Source organism: Pelophylax lessonae (assembly GCF_965119305.1).
Source record: "Pelophylax lessonae genome assembly, chromosome: 1".
NCBI classification, from domain to species: Eukaryota; Metazoa; Chordata; class Amphibia; order Anura; family Ranidae; genus Pelophylax; species Pelophylax lessonae.
Genome location: NC_138768.1, coordinates 459,042,546 through 459,061,580, shown reverse-complemented (window position 1 = coordinate 459,061,580; position 19,035 = coordinate 459,042,546). Strand labels below are relative to the sequence as shown.

The 19,035-nt window shown below is 42.7% G+C and overlaps 1 protein-coding gene across 2 annotated transcripts in view; it reads left to right on the top strand.

Annotated features, from left to right (window-relative positions):
- OCEL1 (occludin/ELL domain containing 1) overlaps positions 1-19,035 on the top strand; it is a 245,874-nt gene that overhangs the window by 23,063 nt on the left and 203,776 nt on the right. For both annotated transcript variants that reach the window (XM_082266760.1, XM_082266759.1), the window contains exon 5: positions 8,027-8,152. In XM_082266760.1, the coding sequence (XP_082122886.1) occupies positions 8,027-8,140 (114 nt within the window). In that variant the 3' untranslated portion in view covers positions 8,141-8,152. The remainder of the gene's footprint in view (positions 1-8,026; positions 8,153-19,035) is intronic.

The window sequence follows — 19,035 nt, the reverse complement described above, 5'->3', positions numbered from 1 at the left end:
CTGTGATTGGCTGCACTGAGTCATGTGCAGCTACGGTGGCAGGTGGAGCTGGCTTTGTTGGTGATCACAAATGGTGCAGCCTCTTTCTCCTGACTCACCGCTGGCTGGGTTGGCTTCAGGCTCCGAATCTCCTCCGCACTCAGCATGGGAAACAAGAAGAGCCCAGGTGAGTGGTGACTGTGCCTGTCATGCTGGAGCTGGGCTGGATGAAGACAAACAGGCTCAGCAGTGACTAGGACATTGAATCCTGGGGGGGGGGGGGGGGGTGGCATGTCTTCCGATACTCCTACTTCAGTGGCAGGTCACTGGTCCTACTATTATTTCTACAGTTCTGCAGACTGCTTGTTTACTAGATTCCTGAGTCCATGTGGCTCACATGGACTCAGGAATCTATTAAACAACAAGCAGTCAGCAGAACTGTAAAATCAGCTTTCCATGTCATGTCAAGACTGTTGACAAAGGTGCAAACAATGCATTCATGCCCAACCCTTAGTTCCCTTGAAGAGGGAATAGGAGGAGGACCAGCGACCAGCCACTGAAGTAAGAGTAGGGTGGACTTCCAATGGTCCATCAGAACATACCTCTTTTCTGCTAGGGGACACTGGGAGGTAGAAGCTCCTCAACATGATGGCTTGATATTTGGTCATGGAAATCTGACACAAACCCAGACATTCCTGCTATAGAAGAAATTTGAGCAGCTCTTGCTGACATCTCCCCCCCCCCGCCCTCCTGACACCCTCCCCCTTTGCCCTACTGATGTTCCCCCTCCCTCTGCTCTGCAGACACCCCCCTCACTCTGCCCTGCTAATTCCTCCCCCCCACCACTCTGCCCTGCTAATTCCTCCCCCCCCCCCACCACTCTGCCCTGCTGACGTTTTCCCCCCTCTGCCCTTTTGACGTTTCCTCCCCCTCTTCCCTGCTGATGCCTGTCCTCTGTCCTGCTAATGCCCATCCTCTGCCCTGCTAACGCCCATCCTCTGCCCTGCGTACCCTCTAACTTTGCCCTGCTGACCTCAGTCGTCTCTCTTGCTGACCCCAGTCCTCTCCTTTGACTCCATTCTCTGACCTCTGTTTTCCATCCTGCTGACCCCTGTACAATGTCCTACTAATTCCTGTCCACTGCACTGCTGACCCCCTGTCCTCTGACCCCTGTCCTCTGCTTTGCTGACCCCTATACACTACCCTTCTGACCTCCTATTCTATACATTTTTACTGCACCCCCACAACAGAAAGACTTGATCTGGCCCTGATATTGAGTCAGACAATTCAAGCTGCCTGCTTTCATTTTGCACTGATACACAACCAGCTATTGGGAACTACTAATTCAGAGGTGCAAGAAATTGACCGATCTGAGGTGTGAAAGTACAGGAATTAGGATAATCTGAGATGTAAAGGTGCAGTAATTGGGGTGATCTGAGCTATAAGGATCCAGGAATTGGGGTGATCTGTGGTAAAGAGGCGGGAACTGGGGTGATCTGAGGTGTGAAGGTGCAGTAATTGGGGCTTATCTGAGGTGTGAAGGTGCAGGAAATGAAGCTGATCTGAGGTGTGAAGGTGCAGGAATTGGGGTGATCTGAGGTGTGGAGGTGCAGAAATTGGGGCTGACCTGAGGTGTGAAGGTGCAGGAACTGGGGTGATCTGAGGTGTGAAGGTGCAGAAATTGGGGCTGACCTGAGGTGTGAAGGTGCAGGAATTGGGGTGATCTGAGTTGTGAAGGTGCAGGAATTGGGGTGGTCTGAGGTGTGAAGGTTCAGGAACTGGGGTGATCTGAGGTGTGAAGGTGCAGGAATTGGGGCTGATATGAGGTGTGAAGGTTCAGGAATTGGGGCTGATCTGAGGTGTGATAGTGCAGGAATTGGGGCTGATATGAGGTGTGAAGGTGTAGGAATTGGGGCTGATATGAGGTGTAAAGGTGCAGGAATTGGGGCTGATATGAGGTGTGAAGGTGCAGGAATTGGGGCTGATATGAGGTGTGAAGGTGCAGGAATTGGGGTGATCTGAGGTGTGAAGGTGCAGGAATTGGGGTGATCTGAGGTGTGAAGGTGCAGTAATTGGGGCTGATCTGAGGTGTGAAGGTGCAGGAATTGGGGCTGATATGAGGTGTGAAGGTGCAGGAATTGGGGTGATCTGAGGTGTGAAGGTGCAGGAATTGGGGTGATCTGAGGTGTGAAGGTGCAGGAATTGGGGCTGATCTGAGGTGTGAAGGTGCAGGAATTGGGGCTGATATGAGGTGTGAAGGTACAGGAATTGGGGCTGATATGAGGTGTGAAGGTGCAGGAATTGGGGCTGATATGAGGTGTGAAGGTGCAGGAATTGGGGCTGATATGAGGTGTGAAGGTGCAGGAATTGGGGCTGATATGAGGTGTGAAGGTGCAGGAATTGGGGCTGATATGAGGTGTGAAGGTGCAGGAATTGGGACTGATATGAGGTGTGAAGGTGCAGGAATTGGGGCTGATATGAGGTGTGAAGGTGCAGGAATTGGGGCTGATATGAGGTGTGAAGGTGCAGGAATTGGGGTGATCTGAGGTGTGAAGGTGCAGGAATTGGGGTGATCTGAGGTGGGAAGGTGCAGGAATTGGGGCTGATCTGAGGTATGAAGGTGCAGGAATTGGGGCTGATATGAGGTGTAAAGGTGCAGGAATTGGGGCTGATATGAGGTGTGAAGGTGCAGGAATTGGGGCTGATATGAGGTGTGAAGGTGCAGGAATTGGGGCTGATATGAGGTGTGAAGGTGCAGGAATTGGGGCTGATATGAGGTGTGAAGGTGCAGGAATTGGGGCTGATATGAGGTGTGAAGGTACAGGAACTGGGGTGATCTGAGGTGTGAAGGTGCAGGAATTGGGGCTGATATGAGGTGTGAAGGTGCAGGAATTGAGGCTGATATGAGGTGTGAAGGTACAGGAACTGGGGTGATCTGAGGTGTGAAGGTGCAGGAATTGGGGCTGATATGAGGTGTGAAGGTCCAGGAATTGGGCTGATATGAGGTGTAAAGGTGCATGAACTGGGGTGACCTGAGGTGTGAAGGTTCAGGAACTGGGGTGATCTGAGGTGTGAAGGTGCAGGAATTGGGCTGATATGAGGTGTGAAGGTGCAGGAATTGGGGTGGTCTGAGGTGTGAAGGTGCAGGAATTGGGGCTGATCTGATGTGTGAAGGTGCAGGAATTGGGGCTGATATGAGGTGTGAAGGTTCAGGGATTGGGGTGATCTGAGGTGTGAAGGTGCAGGAATTCGGGCTGATATGAGGTGTAAAGGTTCAGGAATTGGGGTGATCTGAGGTGTGAAGGTGCAGGAATTGGGGCTGATATGAGGTGTGAAGGTCCAGGAATTGGGCTGATATGAGGTATAAAGGTGCATGAACTGGGGTGATTTGAGGTTTGAAGGTGCAGGAATTGGGGTGATCTGAGGTGTGAAGGTGCAGGAATTGGGGCTGATCTGATGTGTGAAGGTGCAGGAATTGGGCTGATCTGAGGTTTGAAGGTCCAGGAATTGGGGTGATCTGAGGTTTGAAGGTCCAGGAATTGGGGTGATCTGAGGTGTGAAGGTGAAGGAATTGGGGTGATCTGAAATATGAATGTAAAAGAATTGGGACTGATCTGAAGTATAAAGATGCAGGAATTGGGGTGTTCTGATGTCTGTTGTGTAGAATTTGGGCTGATTTGAGGAGTAAAGGTGCAGAAGTTAGAGCTGATCTGAGGTCTGATGGTGAAGAGATTTGGATTGATCTGAGGTGGGAAGGTGCAGGATTTGGGGTGATGTGTGCAATACATGTGCTTAGATGAGGGGTTTAATACTGTTCTAGTGGAAAAGACTTGGGTAGTGCTAAAATTCCACAGGTTAGGGGGAGCAAATTACTTGCCTTGCCTCGGGCGCTGATAACCCACGCTACGCCACTGCACCTAGTTTAGAGGCTCATGATGTGAATTTGTTGAACACCTCCCTGAGAAAAAAATCCACCTCTACAAATAGTAAATATACTGTATTATCAAACAATTAATTAATTGTAAAACCCAATTTGTGGTATACATAACCATTTGTAACATGTGTAAGATCCAATATGTAATATGACAAGGATAGTTTTTGATAGATTAGGAGGCCATTTGCGTAATATAAGATCAAATAAAAGAGCAAATTTAGCAAAACATTTTATAGATGCACACAATAAGAACACTGGGTCTTTGAAAATACAGGTCATTGAACATGTTGATAGACCTTTCTACTCAATCTCTCTTATTTTTTTATGTTTCCCTTCTTTTTTTCCCCTCCCTTTTCTCTGTTCTTCTTCCAATGAGGTAATAAATCCAAGCTAAATGTAAAAGTTGAAAAATTAATTGTATATCCAAAATATGTAATGCCAGAATACAGTGTCACTGATGCTGTGTAAGAAAATCGTACTATTCCGTCACACCACATACAGTTTAAAGATATCTCTCAAGCATGTAATTGGATGGATTGATGACTTTGCCATGTGATCCTCAAAGTCACATTAAAAATAGAACCTTCCCACTGCTGTATGATATTTCTTGATTTTGTTTTATTTTTTTGCATTGGTACATTTCTCCCAAGACAGTGCTTAGCTCTATCCTAATTTTGACAATTTGATTAACCTTAAAAATGGCCAGAATTGATTATCGATATTCACCTCACATAGACTTCAGTTTTAAAGTGGTTCTAAAGTCTAACTGTTTTTTTTACTTTAATGCACTCCCTGCATTAAAGTAAAAACACTTCATTAAATCGGTTGTATCCCCTGTAAACCCCCCCCCCCCCAAAAAAGGACATAACGTTCTAGTATGCATCATATTCTATCACATTATGAAATACTTACCTTAGAACGAAGTCCTGAAACGGTCGCCTGGACACTGCTGAGGGAGCAGACATGTTCCCTCTGCGTCACTTCCGGGTTCGGAGGCCCCGGCACTGTGAGTGGCTGGAGCCGCAATGACATCACTGCCACGCATGCACGCAGAAGTTCACTTTCCGGCAAGAAGCCGGCAAGGAGCTCTGAATGTCCGGCAACATACGCCGGACCTTCAGAGCGCATGCGACGCTGGTGCCAGCGGCTGCATGCAGGGTGAATATCTCCTAAACCGTGCAGGTTTAGGAGATATTCATTTTACCAACAGATAAGCCTTATTATATCCTTACCTGTAGGTAAAAATTAAAAAGTGGAGTATTCTACCGCTTTAACTATTTCCCCCCACCCCCAATTCCTAAACACTTTCCTGCCTCCTATGATTGCTCCAGTGCTGTACTGTCTGCAGCACCATCATAGGCTCCTGCTGCTCTTAGTCAAATCCTATTAGGAGGGAGTGAGGAGTGTGGCTGAGCTGTGTTGTGTGTGTCTATGGAAGCACACAGCCAGGCTCAGGAGTGTTCTTTCACAGGGGCCCCCACAGCACCCCTCTTGCTATGGGGGCATCTTCAGGAAGGAGGAGGGGAAAGCGCAGGTGGGGCACCAAGAAAAAAGAAGTAAGGGACCACATTTTTTTTATTTACATTTTTTTAAATATAACTTTTAGAATCAAATTAATTTAGAAATTTTTAGACTTTACGCCGGGCTTGACGAAACTACCAACCCCCCCCTCCCCCCCCCCCACACACACACACACACTAAATACAAACAAATTTGCTTATCTTTAGTAGTGCGTCAATCAGTGAGTGAATATAATGAATAAATAGGCATTTAATGTGGAATTGGACAGTAAATCTGATATAAAATGAACTTTTTTTTTTTGTGTTTGTTTATTCGTTTGTTTATTTTGGGGTTGTTTGTTTATTTTGGGGTTGCTTTAGTATAAATAAAAGTTATAATGATAGGGTGGGAAAGGGCTGTACTACTGAGTAATTGCAAGAAGACAGGAACAGTATAATTTAAGTGAGAGGGGGGAACAAGTAGCGATACCTCTTCTTTGCTAAATAATACAAGAGTTTTATTTATGTATAATGTCTCTTTGCATGATTATAATGTATACTATTGTTGTATATGTACATATCCTTCTTTACCCTTAATAAAATCTATAATTGAAAAAAAAAAAAAAACATAGTACAGAAAAATAGAGGCAGATTCAATGTGCTAATTGGTCTTTTTCTGTTGTTACCAATCTATTTTTTTTACAAAATGTGCATCCTCCAGCATTAGAGATCCTCACCCAAACTCAACTTTTATCCCCACCTCTTTTTTTTTTATCTACTTTATTTTTTAATTTTTTCCTATTTTACACTTATTCTGCATAGTATGATCTGTCTACTCTTTATTATTAAGTTTATACCTTCAAAATGTAAAAGTTTAGTTTACATTGCAGCTGACTAGCATAAAGAACCCCTCACTTTGGCTCCTCACTTGAATGCAAACACCAAGTTGAAGGCTTCGGTGTAGGAGGACAATATTTGACAAATTGCACAGCCTATCTTGTCAAAAATTAACTAAAATGAATAGCAAAACCATGAAAATTATTTCTCTTTCTGGTGATAGATTACTAAATAATGAAAAAAAAAAGATGGATGAAGCACCTTTTTCACTATTGTCCGACCAATATAACGCATTTGTTAGATTTTCATTTAACTAGGTCAGTTTCATAAGAATGGCCAGCAGCATGAGCTGAACCATTATTTAGGAAATATACAAACTGAGAACTGGGAAACTATAGACCACTAAAGCTGACTTCTGTGATTTGCAAATTATTTGAAGTTACCACAAATTTTGGGAAGATAAACAAAAATGTATAACAGTTAATATTTATGTGTGTGTGTATATATATATATATATATATATATATATATATATATATATATATATATATATATACAGTAAAACCTTGGTTTGAGAGTAACTTGGTTTGAGAGCGCTTTGCAAGACAAGCAACATTTTTTAAATAAATTTTGACTTGATATACAAGCGATGTCTTGATATACAAGTAGCGTCATGTATAAAAAAGAAGAGAGGGGCCTCTAAGTGTAGTAATATGGTTACATTTAATGAAGGTTCAATATTTAGCAACTCACATGGTTGATGATTGAAACAGGCACATCTAAGTATGCAGGCACCTGGGGTAAAGCTGTCCACATAGACCTTCCTCTGCACAGCCATCTTCCTCATCTTCCTGCTCTTCTGCTGGTACTCCTCATACAAATACCCATTTAGAAGCCTTCTCTCTTTTCATCTTGATATTCCCATAAAACTAATATTATTTTAGCTTACATTCAATATCTAAAGCCAGGCTCTTTTTACTTTGGATAAAGTAAAGGACTGTTAAAACCATGGTCACTTTTGAACTTTTTTTTGCAGACCATGTCCCATTGGGAAGATTTCACTTTAATTCCTGTCCTGTAGACACAACAGTAAGTGAGAGGCTATCTTTCGGATAAGAGAGAAGTCTCCATTTAGACAGCCAGTGCTGGAAAAGTGGGGGAGATTTACTAAAACTGGAGCACACAGAATCTGGTGTATCTGTGCATAGTTATCAATCAGCTTCTAGGTTTTCTTGTCAAAACTTAATTGATCAAGCTGAACTTAGAAGCTGATTGATTACTATGCACCAGATTCTGAGTGCACCAGTTTTAGTAAATCTCCCCCAATGTCCCTAACTGGGAAGGGTCCCCTCTATTATGGTGACAACTCAAATGTTTGCATTGCCGATTACTTTTGGAACCGGTATCAAACACACAGGAGTTCTAATACCTCCCCATTCAACACAAAACTTGAAGTTCTAACATCTCACTTTTCTATCCAAATCCAAAAATAGTTTGGTCTATAGATACACTTTATTTTTAGACAAATTTTGTAACAATAAAATCTGCAAATAAAAATCAATGAAAAGTATAGGAAACTGAAGCATCTGAAGGATTTGGGAAAACTAATGAAATAACTAGTTCCTTCAAGTGTTACTGATGCTAGAATAATCTGAACAGTGAATTTTGGTGTATTGAAACATTCCTAGGAGAGTTCAGTCAGCTGACTATCCAGGTTAGGAGCTTGATGTGCTATGATTGTGTAATTACCCCCTATTGTTTTTTTTCTTTTTCTCAGGATCCTGCATTCATAGAGAAACGGGAGCGCTGTGTCTATTTAAAGGAGAAATTAAGCCATATCAAGAAGCAGATTCAAGTCTATGATCAGCGCGATGGATCTGTATATTTCTGAAATATGACACAAGTCCACACAATCCACTGAGAACAATGCATTTAAGATATTACTGTATATATTTGAGCCAAATAATGAAGTTGATCCAAAACTGCAGACCAAATTTGAAGAAAGAAAGAGAGCGCGAGAGAGCACAAGAGAGCAAGAGAGAGAGAGAACTGATTTACTAAAGCAGCCCTTCCCAATCTTTTGACCCCAGAGGAACCCTTGAAATTATTTTCAGGTCTCAGGGCACCCTAGCTAAATTTATTTAAAAGGCTCAGAGGAAAGAATGTCTCTTACATTGGTGATAAGTACCAGATGGGAGGTCAGTCAGCCACAGCTCAAGGAACCTCTGGAGGAACCCTAGTTGAGAATCGCTGTACTTAGCAAAGTGAATCAGTAAATAAGGTGAACTTACCCAATTATTTGCAAGGAAAAAAAAAACTGAATTTTTGCTAGAACATGATTGGTTTATTGAAGTGAACACACTTTCACAATATTCATTAATCTCAGTGACTGTTGACTTTATTAGATAAACACTCTATATTCCTTGAGTGAATTTCCCCAAGTTTACTACTGTGCACTACAATTCCAGCTAGACTCTAGATGCTATAGACAACATTTATTTCTATCGCTCCTCCCCAAACCTCAAGTGTATACTAGGCCTTAATAGGATATCTTTCTCTATTAATATCTAGAAAACACTTCATTTCTACTTTATCTATATTCTCGCATTCAATCATTTATACAAAACCAGATTACAGGATATAATGATGCACAATATAGGATATAACATGACAATTAAAGGTGGCACCAAACTAAGGTATCCCTTGGTAGGACATAATTCCATTCCTATGGGTGGGTGCATTTACCCCCTAAAGCAACTCCCCATCTATGTGCTCATCTTACCAGAATCTACCTATAGACTCTTGCACACTATTGCTAAATACTGCTTAAAGACATTTTATGAGTCTGTACATCTGCAGTCGGCTAGGACATAAAGAAAACACTTCCTCATTACTATATAAGCCATTTCCTCTACATACTATTACAGAAAATCTTATGGTCTAAAGCAGTTCTCTAACCTTAATTTCACAGTGCATTGCAAATACATGTAATTGATCAACTTCTGCATAAAATCCATATTCAGAGAGATCAATATCCTATCAGGCCTTACAGATTTTCATTAGCAGCACATTTCAGTTTGGTGTGAATAAGAAATCTGTCAATATGGGGCTAAATTGAAATCACTGATAAATACAGACCTGACTGCTCAGTTAGAATATATTGATACATTACTGTGTATTTATGTATATAAATATTTTTCAGGAATTCTGTTTAAAGTGTCATGTACAATTTCATAACAGTAATACGTTTTTATCTTTATGCTCCTATTGATTTGCAATTGAATGTTGTAAATATTTTCAGATCATGATTTATTTAGGCTCCATTCACACATAAGCATTTCAGATCGCGGGCAGAATTGCTGCAAATCTGGCAGCGATTCCGAACCACTGCAAGTCGCGGGACGCCCGAGCGATTTCCGTGACTTGCAATCGCACCCCAAACGCGGAGCGATTTTGCCGCGATTGTCGCCTGACGAATCGCGGTAAAATCGCGCAAACAGAATCGCGGGATGCCTGACACCCAAAAGAAATACAAGGACTTCATTTGGGCGTCAGGCATTCTGCAATTCTGTTTGCGCGATTTTACCACGATTCGTCAGGCGACAATCGCGGCAAAATCGTTCCGCGTTTGGGGTGCCATTGCAAGTCACGGGAATCGCTCGGGCGTCCCGTGACTTGCAATGGTTCGGAATCACGGGCAGAATCTCGGCAATTCTGCCCGCGATCCGAAACGCTTATGTGTGAAAGGAGCCTTAGGGTTTTTCTCTGAAGAACTTGTTACTTCATGGACAATTAAAGAAGTTCCACCAAAACCTTCTTCTATGCCTCCAGTCCATAAGAGCACATAAGTAGCCCATAGTTTCTTTGATTTTCTTTCCTTCCACAATGGGTAGAAGGAAAGAACGCTAGATTTCCTCATCAACACAGACAATGTTGATAGGGGGATGACTCCTACAGCACTATTGTGTTATGCTGGAGGGGGCTAGAGGGAGCCTTCCCGGCAGACAGAACCAAAATGATTACTGCTAGCAGCTATAGCCATCAACAGTAATTGCATGTAAAAAAAAACACATCAGGCTGGTTGTATCCAAGTCGATCGATGGATCGACTTGGGTACAGTCAGCCTGCTCATACATGGATCGAATCTCAGCTGGTCCCTGCTGAACCAGCCAAATTTTGAGCAATGTATGCTTGTCTTATGTCCTGCTCTGATCTCTGGCTGTATTGTGCAGTAGAAGCACAACTCTATTGTTGTTTGTTCTGGCTGTCAGCTCCACCCCAGGCTGAAGCCCAATTAACACATTCTTATGAGGCAGCTACAGCACAACATTTTATCCAGAGTCCTCCTCTATGAACTAGATGCCACCTTGTTTTCTGATCTGGTTGTCTCTGCTTTACACATTATCAGTATGATATGCTAGCTGGTACAAGTTTAATTATACTTGTTACGGAATCTATAGGCTTGTCTGTGTACACTGACAGCAGGGCTCCCTGTGCAATTCATCAAGCAGAGATAGCCAACGCCTGCTTATGCTGTGTAGGAAAGAAAATCGTTTATGGGTATGTAGCACCCTACAGGTAGGTGCTAGGTAAAGTATAGTGGGCCTTGGCTGCTTAACAGCAGGGCCATGATTTTAGCTGGACTGTCATGTCTCCCAGGTGAGGTTACTGAGAGGGGAGTCTCCCCATTGGCTATGTGAGAGGATTCTCATAGGGCAGTGGAGGAAACCCAATCAGTGGCTCAGTCAGGCTTGTATCTACCCCAGAAGGAAGATTCTATCGCAGAGGATTCTGGGAGTGGGTATAAGTTTGAAGGGAACGCATGACACAGCGTCTTTGGCAGGAAGCAGAGTCCAAGGAGGGAGAGTATGGCTGTCTCTCATTCTGTCAGAGGAAGCGGGTGTCCCGGGTGGCGGCCTTGGAATCCAAAGAGTGTGAAGCTGAGCTGCAGAGGGGATCCGGTGTGCCGAGAACCAGCGGAGAGAGAGAGGGGTCCAGTTCCAGGAAAGCCTACAAAGGTCGTGAGTACTGTGGACTGCCCCTGGGGGTCTGCCTAGTGTCAGCGGGGACCACTCCGGAGAAGGTTCTAGGGATTCAGGTGTCAGCTAGCGGTTAAAGGGGGTGCCTAGTCAGAGGACCCTGACGTATTTGAGGGGGTACCTAGGTAGAGGACCCTGAAGTGTTAAAAGGGGGCACCTGTAGTTTGGGCCCTGAAGAGTCAGTGTACAGTGGGAAGTGCATAAGGTTAAGAGTTGCAACAGCACAAGTATCTACACAGAGCTACCTCAGCCAGTGCAGGGCTGGAGGGAGTTGTTCAGTGACTTTTGAGCTAAAGCAGTGTCAGGAGTCAAGTGTTCTACAGTCCTTGATCTTCTGAGTTAAAGTTGAGGTTCCAGCACAGTTTCAGTACTACAGTATCTTTAGGCGTCAGGAAGCGCTGGTCGGCATTCAGCTGGCGTCAAGGCAGCGCCAACAGGCATTTTTCTTCAAGTGTCCCAAAGTGTATCTAGTTGAGCCAGAGGAGTATCCCACACATTCCCTTATCCCATCCCCTAAATACAATAAAACAAAACAAACAAAAGATACCGGAATGGTCATTGTCTCCGTTCTCACACCTGGGGTCACAACTCAAAAGTGTTGGAGGTGTCTCCGGTAACAATGGCAGACCCACATCAGGCACAAGGCCTGGAAAAACTGCTACAGGTAGAATGAAAGGGCTCACTAAAAGGAAATGTACACTGCTCCAGGTGAGGACAATCCAACCCTCAAGCAACTCGGTGCAAGTCGAGTCTGTGGTCTGGATCCACTCAATGTAAACGAAAAGAGGTTTGAATGCACTCCAGTGGATGAAGATAAAATGATCCTTTATAAAGATTGTAAATCCAACAAGACAATTGAGCCACAAACAGTTGACGCGTTTCACGATTCAAGATCGCTTAATCACAACTCTTCAGATCTTGAATCGTGAAACGCGTCAACTGTTTGTGGCTCGATTGTCTTGTTGGGTTTACAAACTTAATAAAGGATCATTTTATCTTTATCCACTGGAGTGCGATCAAACCTCTTTTTGTTTACATTGAGTAGAATGAAAGGGCACCCACATCTCATAGCAGATCATTTGTGCAGTCGTCCTGTGCAAGATCCTTTCCATTATCTCCATCTGTGTGACCTGTGTGGCGACCCCTTCAATTTTGTGTGTCCTGTCATTGAAAAGCTACTTATGTATTTGACTCCTTTGGAGTAGATTGGTTGAAGGGCAGTTTCAGGAAGGGGCACACCTTTGACCACACTTGTTCAGCAACCACAACACTGATCAAGAAAGGACAAAGTGCTTCATGCACTGTGTCTCATAGGGATCTAAAGGCACATAAGAAGATTGTGATGAGATTTATGTTTTAATTACTGCAGCCCTTAACATTGTGCTTTCACCTGGCTAATTCTTAGGATGTTCCCTTTTTTTAAGCATTACATTAATACAAAAATCATGTAAATAAAGCGCTGCTTCAAAATAATGTGCAATATAATCATACAAGTGCAATAAACAAAGTGTTAGCACAAAAAATTGATTACATAAAGTCCATGATGCAAAATATTGTGCAAAAAAGGTGCAATAAAGTGTCTGTGCTGATAGGTATCTTCTGCTGGTGATATCACAGTGCTTCTTTGTGCTTCCCTCCTACTCACCAGAAATATAGATCAGATAAACATGTAGTGCTCCCAGGCACAGATGTAAATAATGGATCCACTCCTTCTCCTCCAAACACATAAGGTACTTCCTGGATCTTAGAATATTCCTATAAGGTCCATACAGGGAACAACCACCATACACTCTTGCTCTCACAGACAGGCTTTGTCTGATTTCCCAGGCCGACAAATATTTTTATATTACATTAACCGCTTTACGACCGCCCGCCGCAGTCGGTCGCACGCAGGAGGCTAGGGGGCGAGCACGTGCCACCAGCGGCGCGTTCCTGCCCCCCCGCTCGTCAGCGGGGAAGCCGATGCAGCGGGCAGGCGGCTCTGATTGCCAGCTGACACCTGCGATCGTTTCCCGCTGAGAGAGAAGAACGGTCAGCTGTTGTAAACACAGCTGACCGTTCTTCTCTCTGGAATGATCATAGAGCCACTGTGATCCTTCTGTATAGGAACACAGGACTCTATGGTAATTTCACAAGCCACACCCCCCCACATTTAGAATCACTCCCCTAGGCTCACATTTAACCCCTTAATCACCCAGACTGTTAACCCCTTCCCTGCCAGTGTCATTATTACAGTAACAGTGCATATTTTTCACACTGATTACTGTAGTAATGTCACCGGTCCCCCTAAAAGGTTAAAAATTTGCCAGTTAGGGGTCTGATCTGTCCGCAAAAAATCGCAGATCGCCACCATTACTAGTAAAAGAAAAACAATAAAAATGACAGAAATCTATCCCGTAGTTAGTAGACGCAATAACTTTTGCGCAAACCAATCAAAATACGCTTATTGCGATTTTTTTTACCAAAAATATGTAGCAGAAAACAAATTGGCCTGAAATATTAAAAAAATTTTGATTTTTAAATTTTTTTTTTTGGGAATGTTATATAGCAAAATGTGAAAAATATTGTTGTTTTTTTTTTTTTCAGAATTGTCGCTCTTTTTTTGTTTATAGCTCAAAAAATAAAAATCGCACAGGTGATCAAATACCCCGAAAAAAAAGCTCTATTTGTGGGAACAAAAAGGACATCAATTTTATTTAGGTACAGGGTTGCATAACCGCGCAATTGTCCGTTAAAGTAACGCAGTGCCAAATCGCAAACAATGGCCTGGTCAGTAAGGGGGCAAATCCTTCCGGTCCAGAAGTGGAACATTAATTGCTTAATCCTACCACTGCAACAGTTTTCTTCAGCTAAAGTTGAACGTCAGGCAAACAAATAAACACACATAAGAAATACATATATCCACCAAAAGATTTGCATCGCTGTCCTTTCAGTTCTGAGACGAGGCACAGCTATTCTACAGTTCAATATCACTTTCGCTATATGTATGAACAGTGAAAGGGAAAGCAACACACTGATGACCTAATCTCTGTCATTCTGCTTACTTTTCTTATCTGCATGCTTCTCCCTTTCACAGTCTGAGCTCTGCTGTACAATTGACTTTGAGAGACTGCTACCAGACCAAATTTGGGTACTTACAATGCTTGCATTAAAATATACATTTATTAATGAATTCATGAATACAGAGCTGCATTGATTGTGAATTTTAAGCCCAACTCCAGGCCCAAGAAAAAAAAAATTCACAGCTAGAGTTAAACTATTACTAAACCCACAAAAGTAAAATCAGTCTGTATATGCTTGTTATACTCACTGTGGAACCTAAGGGGTTAATCCTCTGCATTGTGTAAAAAGGTTGTTTAACCTTCTTCTTCCACTGACTCCAGAACATATCTGGATATGACAGAGCCTTTGGAGTCAGACTGCACATGCTTGTTTTGGTGTGTATTGCTAGAGAGGTTTTTTTTTTTCCATGTGATCAGCACAGGGCCAATCAGCACTGTCCAGACAGAAGCTCAGGGGTTTTGGATCCTAATAGGACAGCAAGTGCAGTATGAAAACTCCTTCTACAAGCTTAACCAGGAACTGATAGAAGTCATAAGACTGCTATATACCGTTTTTTCCGGCGTATTAGATGACTTTTGAACCTCAAAAAAATCCCTCAAGAATGGGGGGGGTCCTCTTATACGCCAAGTATGAAAGTAGTAGGTAAGTAAGTAAGTGTAAATTCTCTTATAAATCTCCAAGGTATTGTAAGTAAAAGTATTACCGCTAGATGTATAATCTTCTCAAGGGCTGGCTGTGCGGGAATCCTGTTCCGGTATACTGTACCGTAGCCTCGGCTACGTAATATACTGCGCTGAGCCAATTACGGTGAGCGATGTATTCTATTATTGAATGCAAAGCCTGCTTGGATTGGCGGAGTCAGAGAGGTGGGATTATGTTACTTTCTCTGACTCCGCCAATCCGAGCAGGCTTTGTATTCAATAATAGAATGCATTGCTCACAGTGATTGGCTCAGCGCAGTATACTGTTTGTAGCCGAAGCTACGGCACATATGGTATACCGGTACAGGATTCCCACACAGCCAGGGCTTTGAGAGAGGATACATCTACCGGTAATACTTACTTTTACAATACCTTGGAGATTTATAAGATAATACATTTACAGTACCTTACAGGTGAATAGGACACAGACAGACAGAGCTTTCATAGATTACGGTACACTTACTTAATTACCTTTGGGATTTTTATACTTACAATACCATGAAGATTTATAAGAGAATACATTTACGGTACTTACGGTACCTTGCAGATGAATAGGGCACAGACAGCCAGCGCTTTTATAAATTACACTTACTTAATTACCTTTGGGATTTTTATACTCGGCGTATATGGTATATGGTGTTGCCTTGCTTTGCTTCGGAAGGGGGGTAGTCTTATACGGCGAGTATAGCCCAAAACCTATGTTTTAACTTGAAAAGTAGGGGGGTCGTCTTTTACACCCAGTCGTCTTAAACGCCAGAAAATACGGTACTGCTGATGAGAAAAGGTATTTATCAGTTTATATTTATTAAAATAATTGCATTTCCATGTTCTGTGTACTGTGGAAAAGGAGATATAGTGAATGCAGGGTCATGGGTTTGGTAACACTTTAAATACTCATTAAGTCTAGGGGTAGAGGAATAAGTTATAAATCTTTCCCTATTCCTCATTCTGATATGCTCACTTCAATCGGTCCTCCAAAGCCCTCTGTATAATGCACTCCTGGCACCTCTTGGCAGTGGTTGCATGCGTGCCTCCTCACATACAGTGTAGTCCTGCATTGTATGTGATGATTCTGAGGGACCACCTACAGTCCTGGGTGTCAAGAAGGAGAACATAGTACCGGATCGAGAAATATGGTAAGTGATACAGACTCTTACTCTACCCCCTACAATAGTAATACAGCCTCTTACTCTACCCCCTACAATAGTAATACAGCCTCTTACTCTACCCCCTACAATAGTAATACAGCCTCTTACTCTACCCCCTACAATAGTAATACAGCCTCTTACTCTACCCCCTACAATAGTAATACAGCCTCTTACTCTACCCCCTACAATAGTAATACAGCTTCTTACTCTACCCTCTACAATAGTAATACAGCTTTTTACTCTTCCCCCTACAATAGTAATACAGCCTCTTACTCTACCCCCTACAATAGTAATACAGCCTCATACTCTACCCCCTACAATAGTAATACAGCCTCTTACTCTACCCCCTACAATAGTAATACAGCCTCTTACTCTACCCCCTACAATAGTAATACAGCCTCTTACTCTACCCCCTACAATAGTAATACAGCCTCTTACTCTACCCCCTACAATAGTAATACAGCCTCATACTCTACCCCCTACAATAGTAATACAGCCTCTTACTCTACCCCCTACAATAGTAATACAGCCTCTTACTCTACCCCCTACAATAGTAATACAGCCTCTTACTCTACCCCCTACAATAGTAATACAGCCTCATACTCTACCCCCTACAATAGTAATACAGCCTCTTACTCTACCCCCTACAATAGTAATACAGCCTCTTACTCTACCCCCTACAATAAAATACAGCCTCTTACTCTACCCCCTACAATAGTAATACAGCCTCTTACTCTACCCCCTACAATAGTAATACAGCCTCTTACTCTACCCCCTACAATAGTAATACAGCCTCTTACTCTACCCCCTACAATAGTAATACAGCCTCTTACTCTACCCCCTACAATAGTAATACAGCCTCTTACTCTACCCCCTACAATAGTAATACAGCCTCTTACTTTACCCCCTACAATAGTAATGCAGCCTCTTACTCTACCCCCTACAATAGTAATACAGCCTCTTACTCTACCCCCAACAATAGTAATACAGCCTCTTACTCTACCCCCTACAATAGTAATACAGCCTCTTACTCTACCTCCTACAATAGTAATACAGCCTCTTACTCTACCCCCTACAATAGTAATGCCCCCAGTGACAAAGTCGGAAGTGATGAAACGCATCGGGCGTGGGCAGACGGCGTACCCTGTAACAACATTTGACGGTGACGGAAGCACCCAGCGGCGCTTGGCTTGGTGTGGAGCCAGCTACCAGGTCCAACGGCTGTTCATCCTCACCATTTACATGATGTGCCTGTATTTATAAGATTACAAGTGAGTGCAATTGTCCTGTTATTGTCTTTGCAATAAAAATTGTTAAATGTTATTTGCACTAGTGGAGGCTTTATTTTCTCCCACATGTACCTGAGTTCTGGTGGCTTGTCAGTGGATAAGAGACAGCTGATGCAGTTCTGGAAGTTTTTTCTCTAAAGCGAATCTAGCTTGTTCATGAGAGTGAATAAGCATATAGGTCTGGTGAGTGTCCATTTCTGCCTTATCCCCGGCACTTTGGTGATGGATTGTTGGGTGATCCTTTCCTTTACTACACCTATCCAGGCTCTGGATTTCTAATGCACATCCTGATTATTATCATTTGCAGCTGAAGGACTGTGGGACTTTACAATATATTTATTTATTATATATATTTTATATATGTTTAATTTTAATCGTTTTAAGTCCGCATAATTCATTCAAGTTGTGGTGGTGGTTACATATGACTACCATTGTTTTGCGCTGCTGTTTTTTGTATTTTGAAGGTTTATCCTTCTAATTCAATTATCCTTTATAGATGTTTATTAGTTATGCAGCTGCAGTTCTTATCTGTGTTATTCCACCTCCTCAAGCACATTGGGTTCTCAGTGATATTTTATTTTATTACACACTGTGAGATCATTTATATAAATAGTAATACAGTCTTTTACTCTACCCCCTACAATAGTACTTTTTTTCATCCTTTTCAATGTTTTCCCAGACATTTAGTGAGACTTTCAGCTTTAAAAAAATAATCAAACAATAAAAATAATAAAATAATAATAAAAACAAAACAATAAAAACGCATTTAAACTTTTTTAATGTGTTTCTTCTATTTAGTAAAATTGTTTGCAGTATGTTGTGTTCGAATGGTCTCTGTTTTTGTGTACATTGTTTGTATATACTGTATGAACCCCGTATAGCACTGCTTTAGTTGTTAATATTATAACTGTAATATTGGTAACCTATACATGTCCATAAATAGATCGAAATTACCTTGGTTCAGCCGGAACTGCCCAAATTTAGATCCATGTATGGGGCCATCCCTATTCTTTCGAACGCACAAGCTGGAAAACTTTTTTTCTGATCAGTGTATTTTGACAGAGGCAGGTCGCACTGTTGAAATACAATGTCCTGGCAAGGGGATCCACCTCGTTTGTGTGATTCAGGAATCTGTTCGCTGATTGAACGAAAAAATAAAAACTAAAAAAAAAAAATCTATTGCCAACTTTACCTGTCAGCAGTGGTGGGATTCAGCCGGTTCACACCGGTTCCACAGAACCGGTTACTAAATATTTGGAAGTTCGCAGAACCGCCTTGTGACCATCTGTATATCATCCGCTGACCGCTCTGCTGCTCTCTCTGTCCTCTGTCCCTGCTTGTGGCCGCGGCGGTGGCGCTCTCTCTCTGCAGGGAGGCGGCCAGAGCCCACACACTGCACTGGTTGCTAGGCTAGAGCCGCTTTGCGTCTAGCAAACAGTGACGTCACCCCTTTCTCCTCCAAGCCGCCGCGCCGCCGCCTCCCAGACAGTCCCCGCCTATTACAATTTGGCTCTAGTAGGCTTCAGGAAAAGGTGGACCCGGAGCC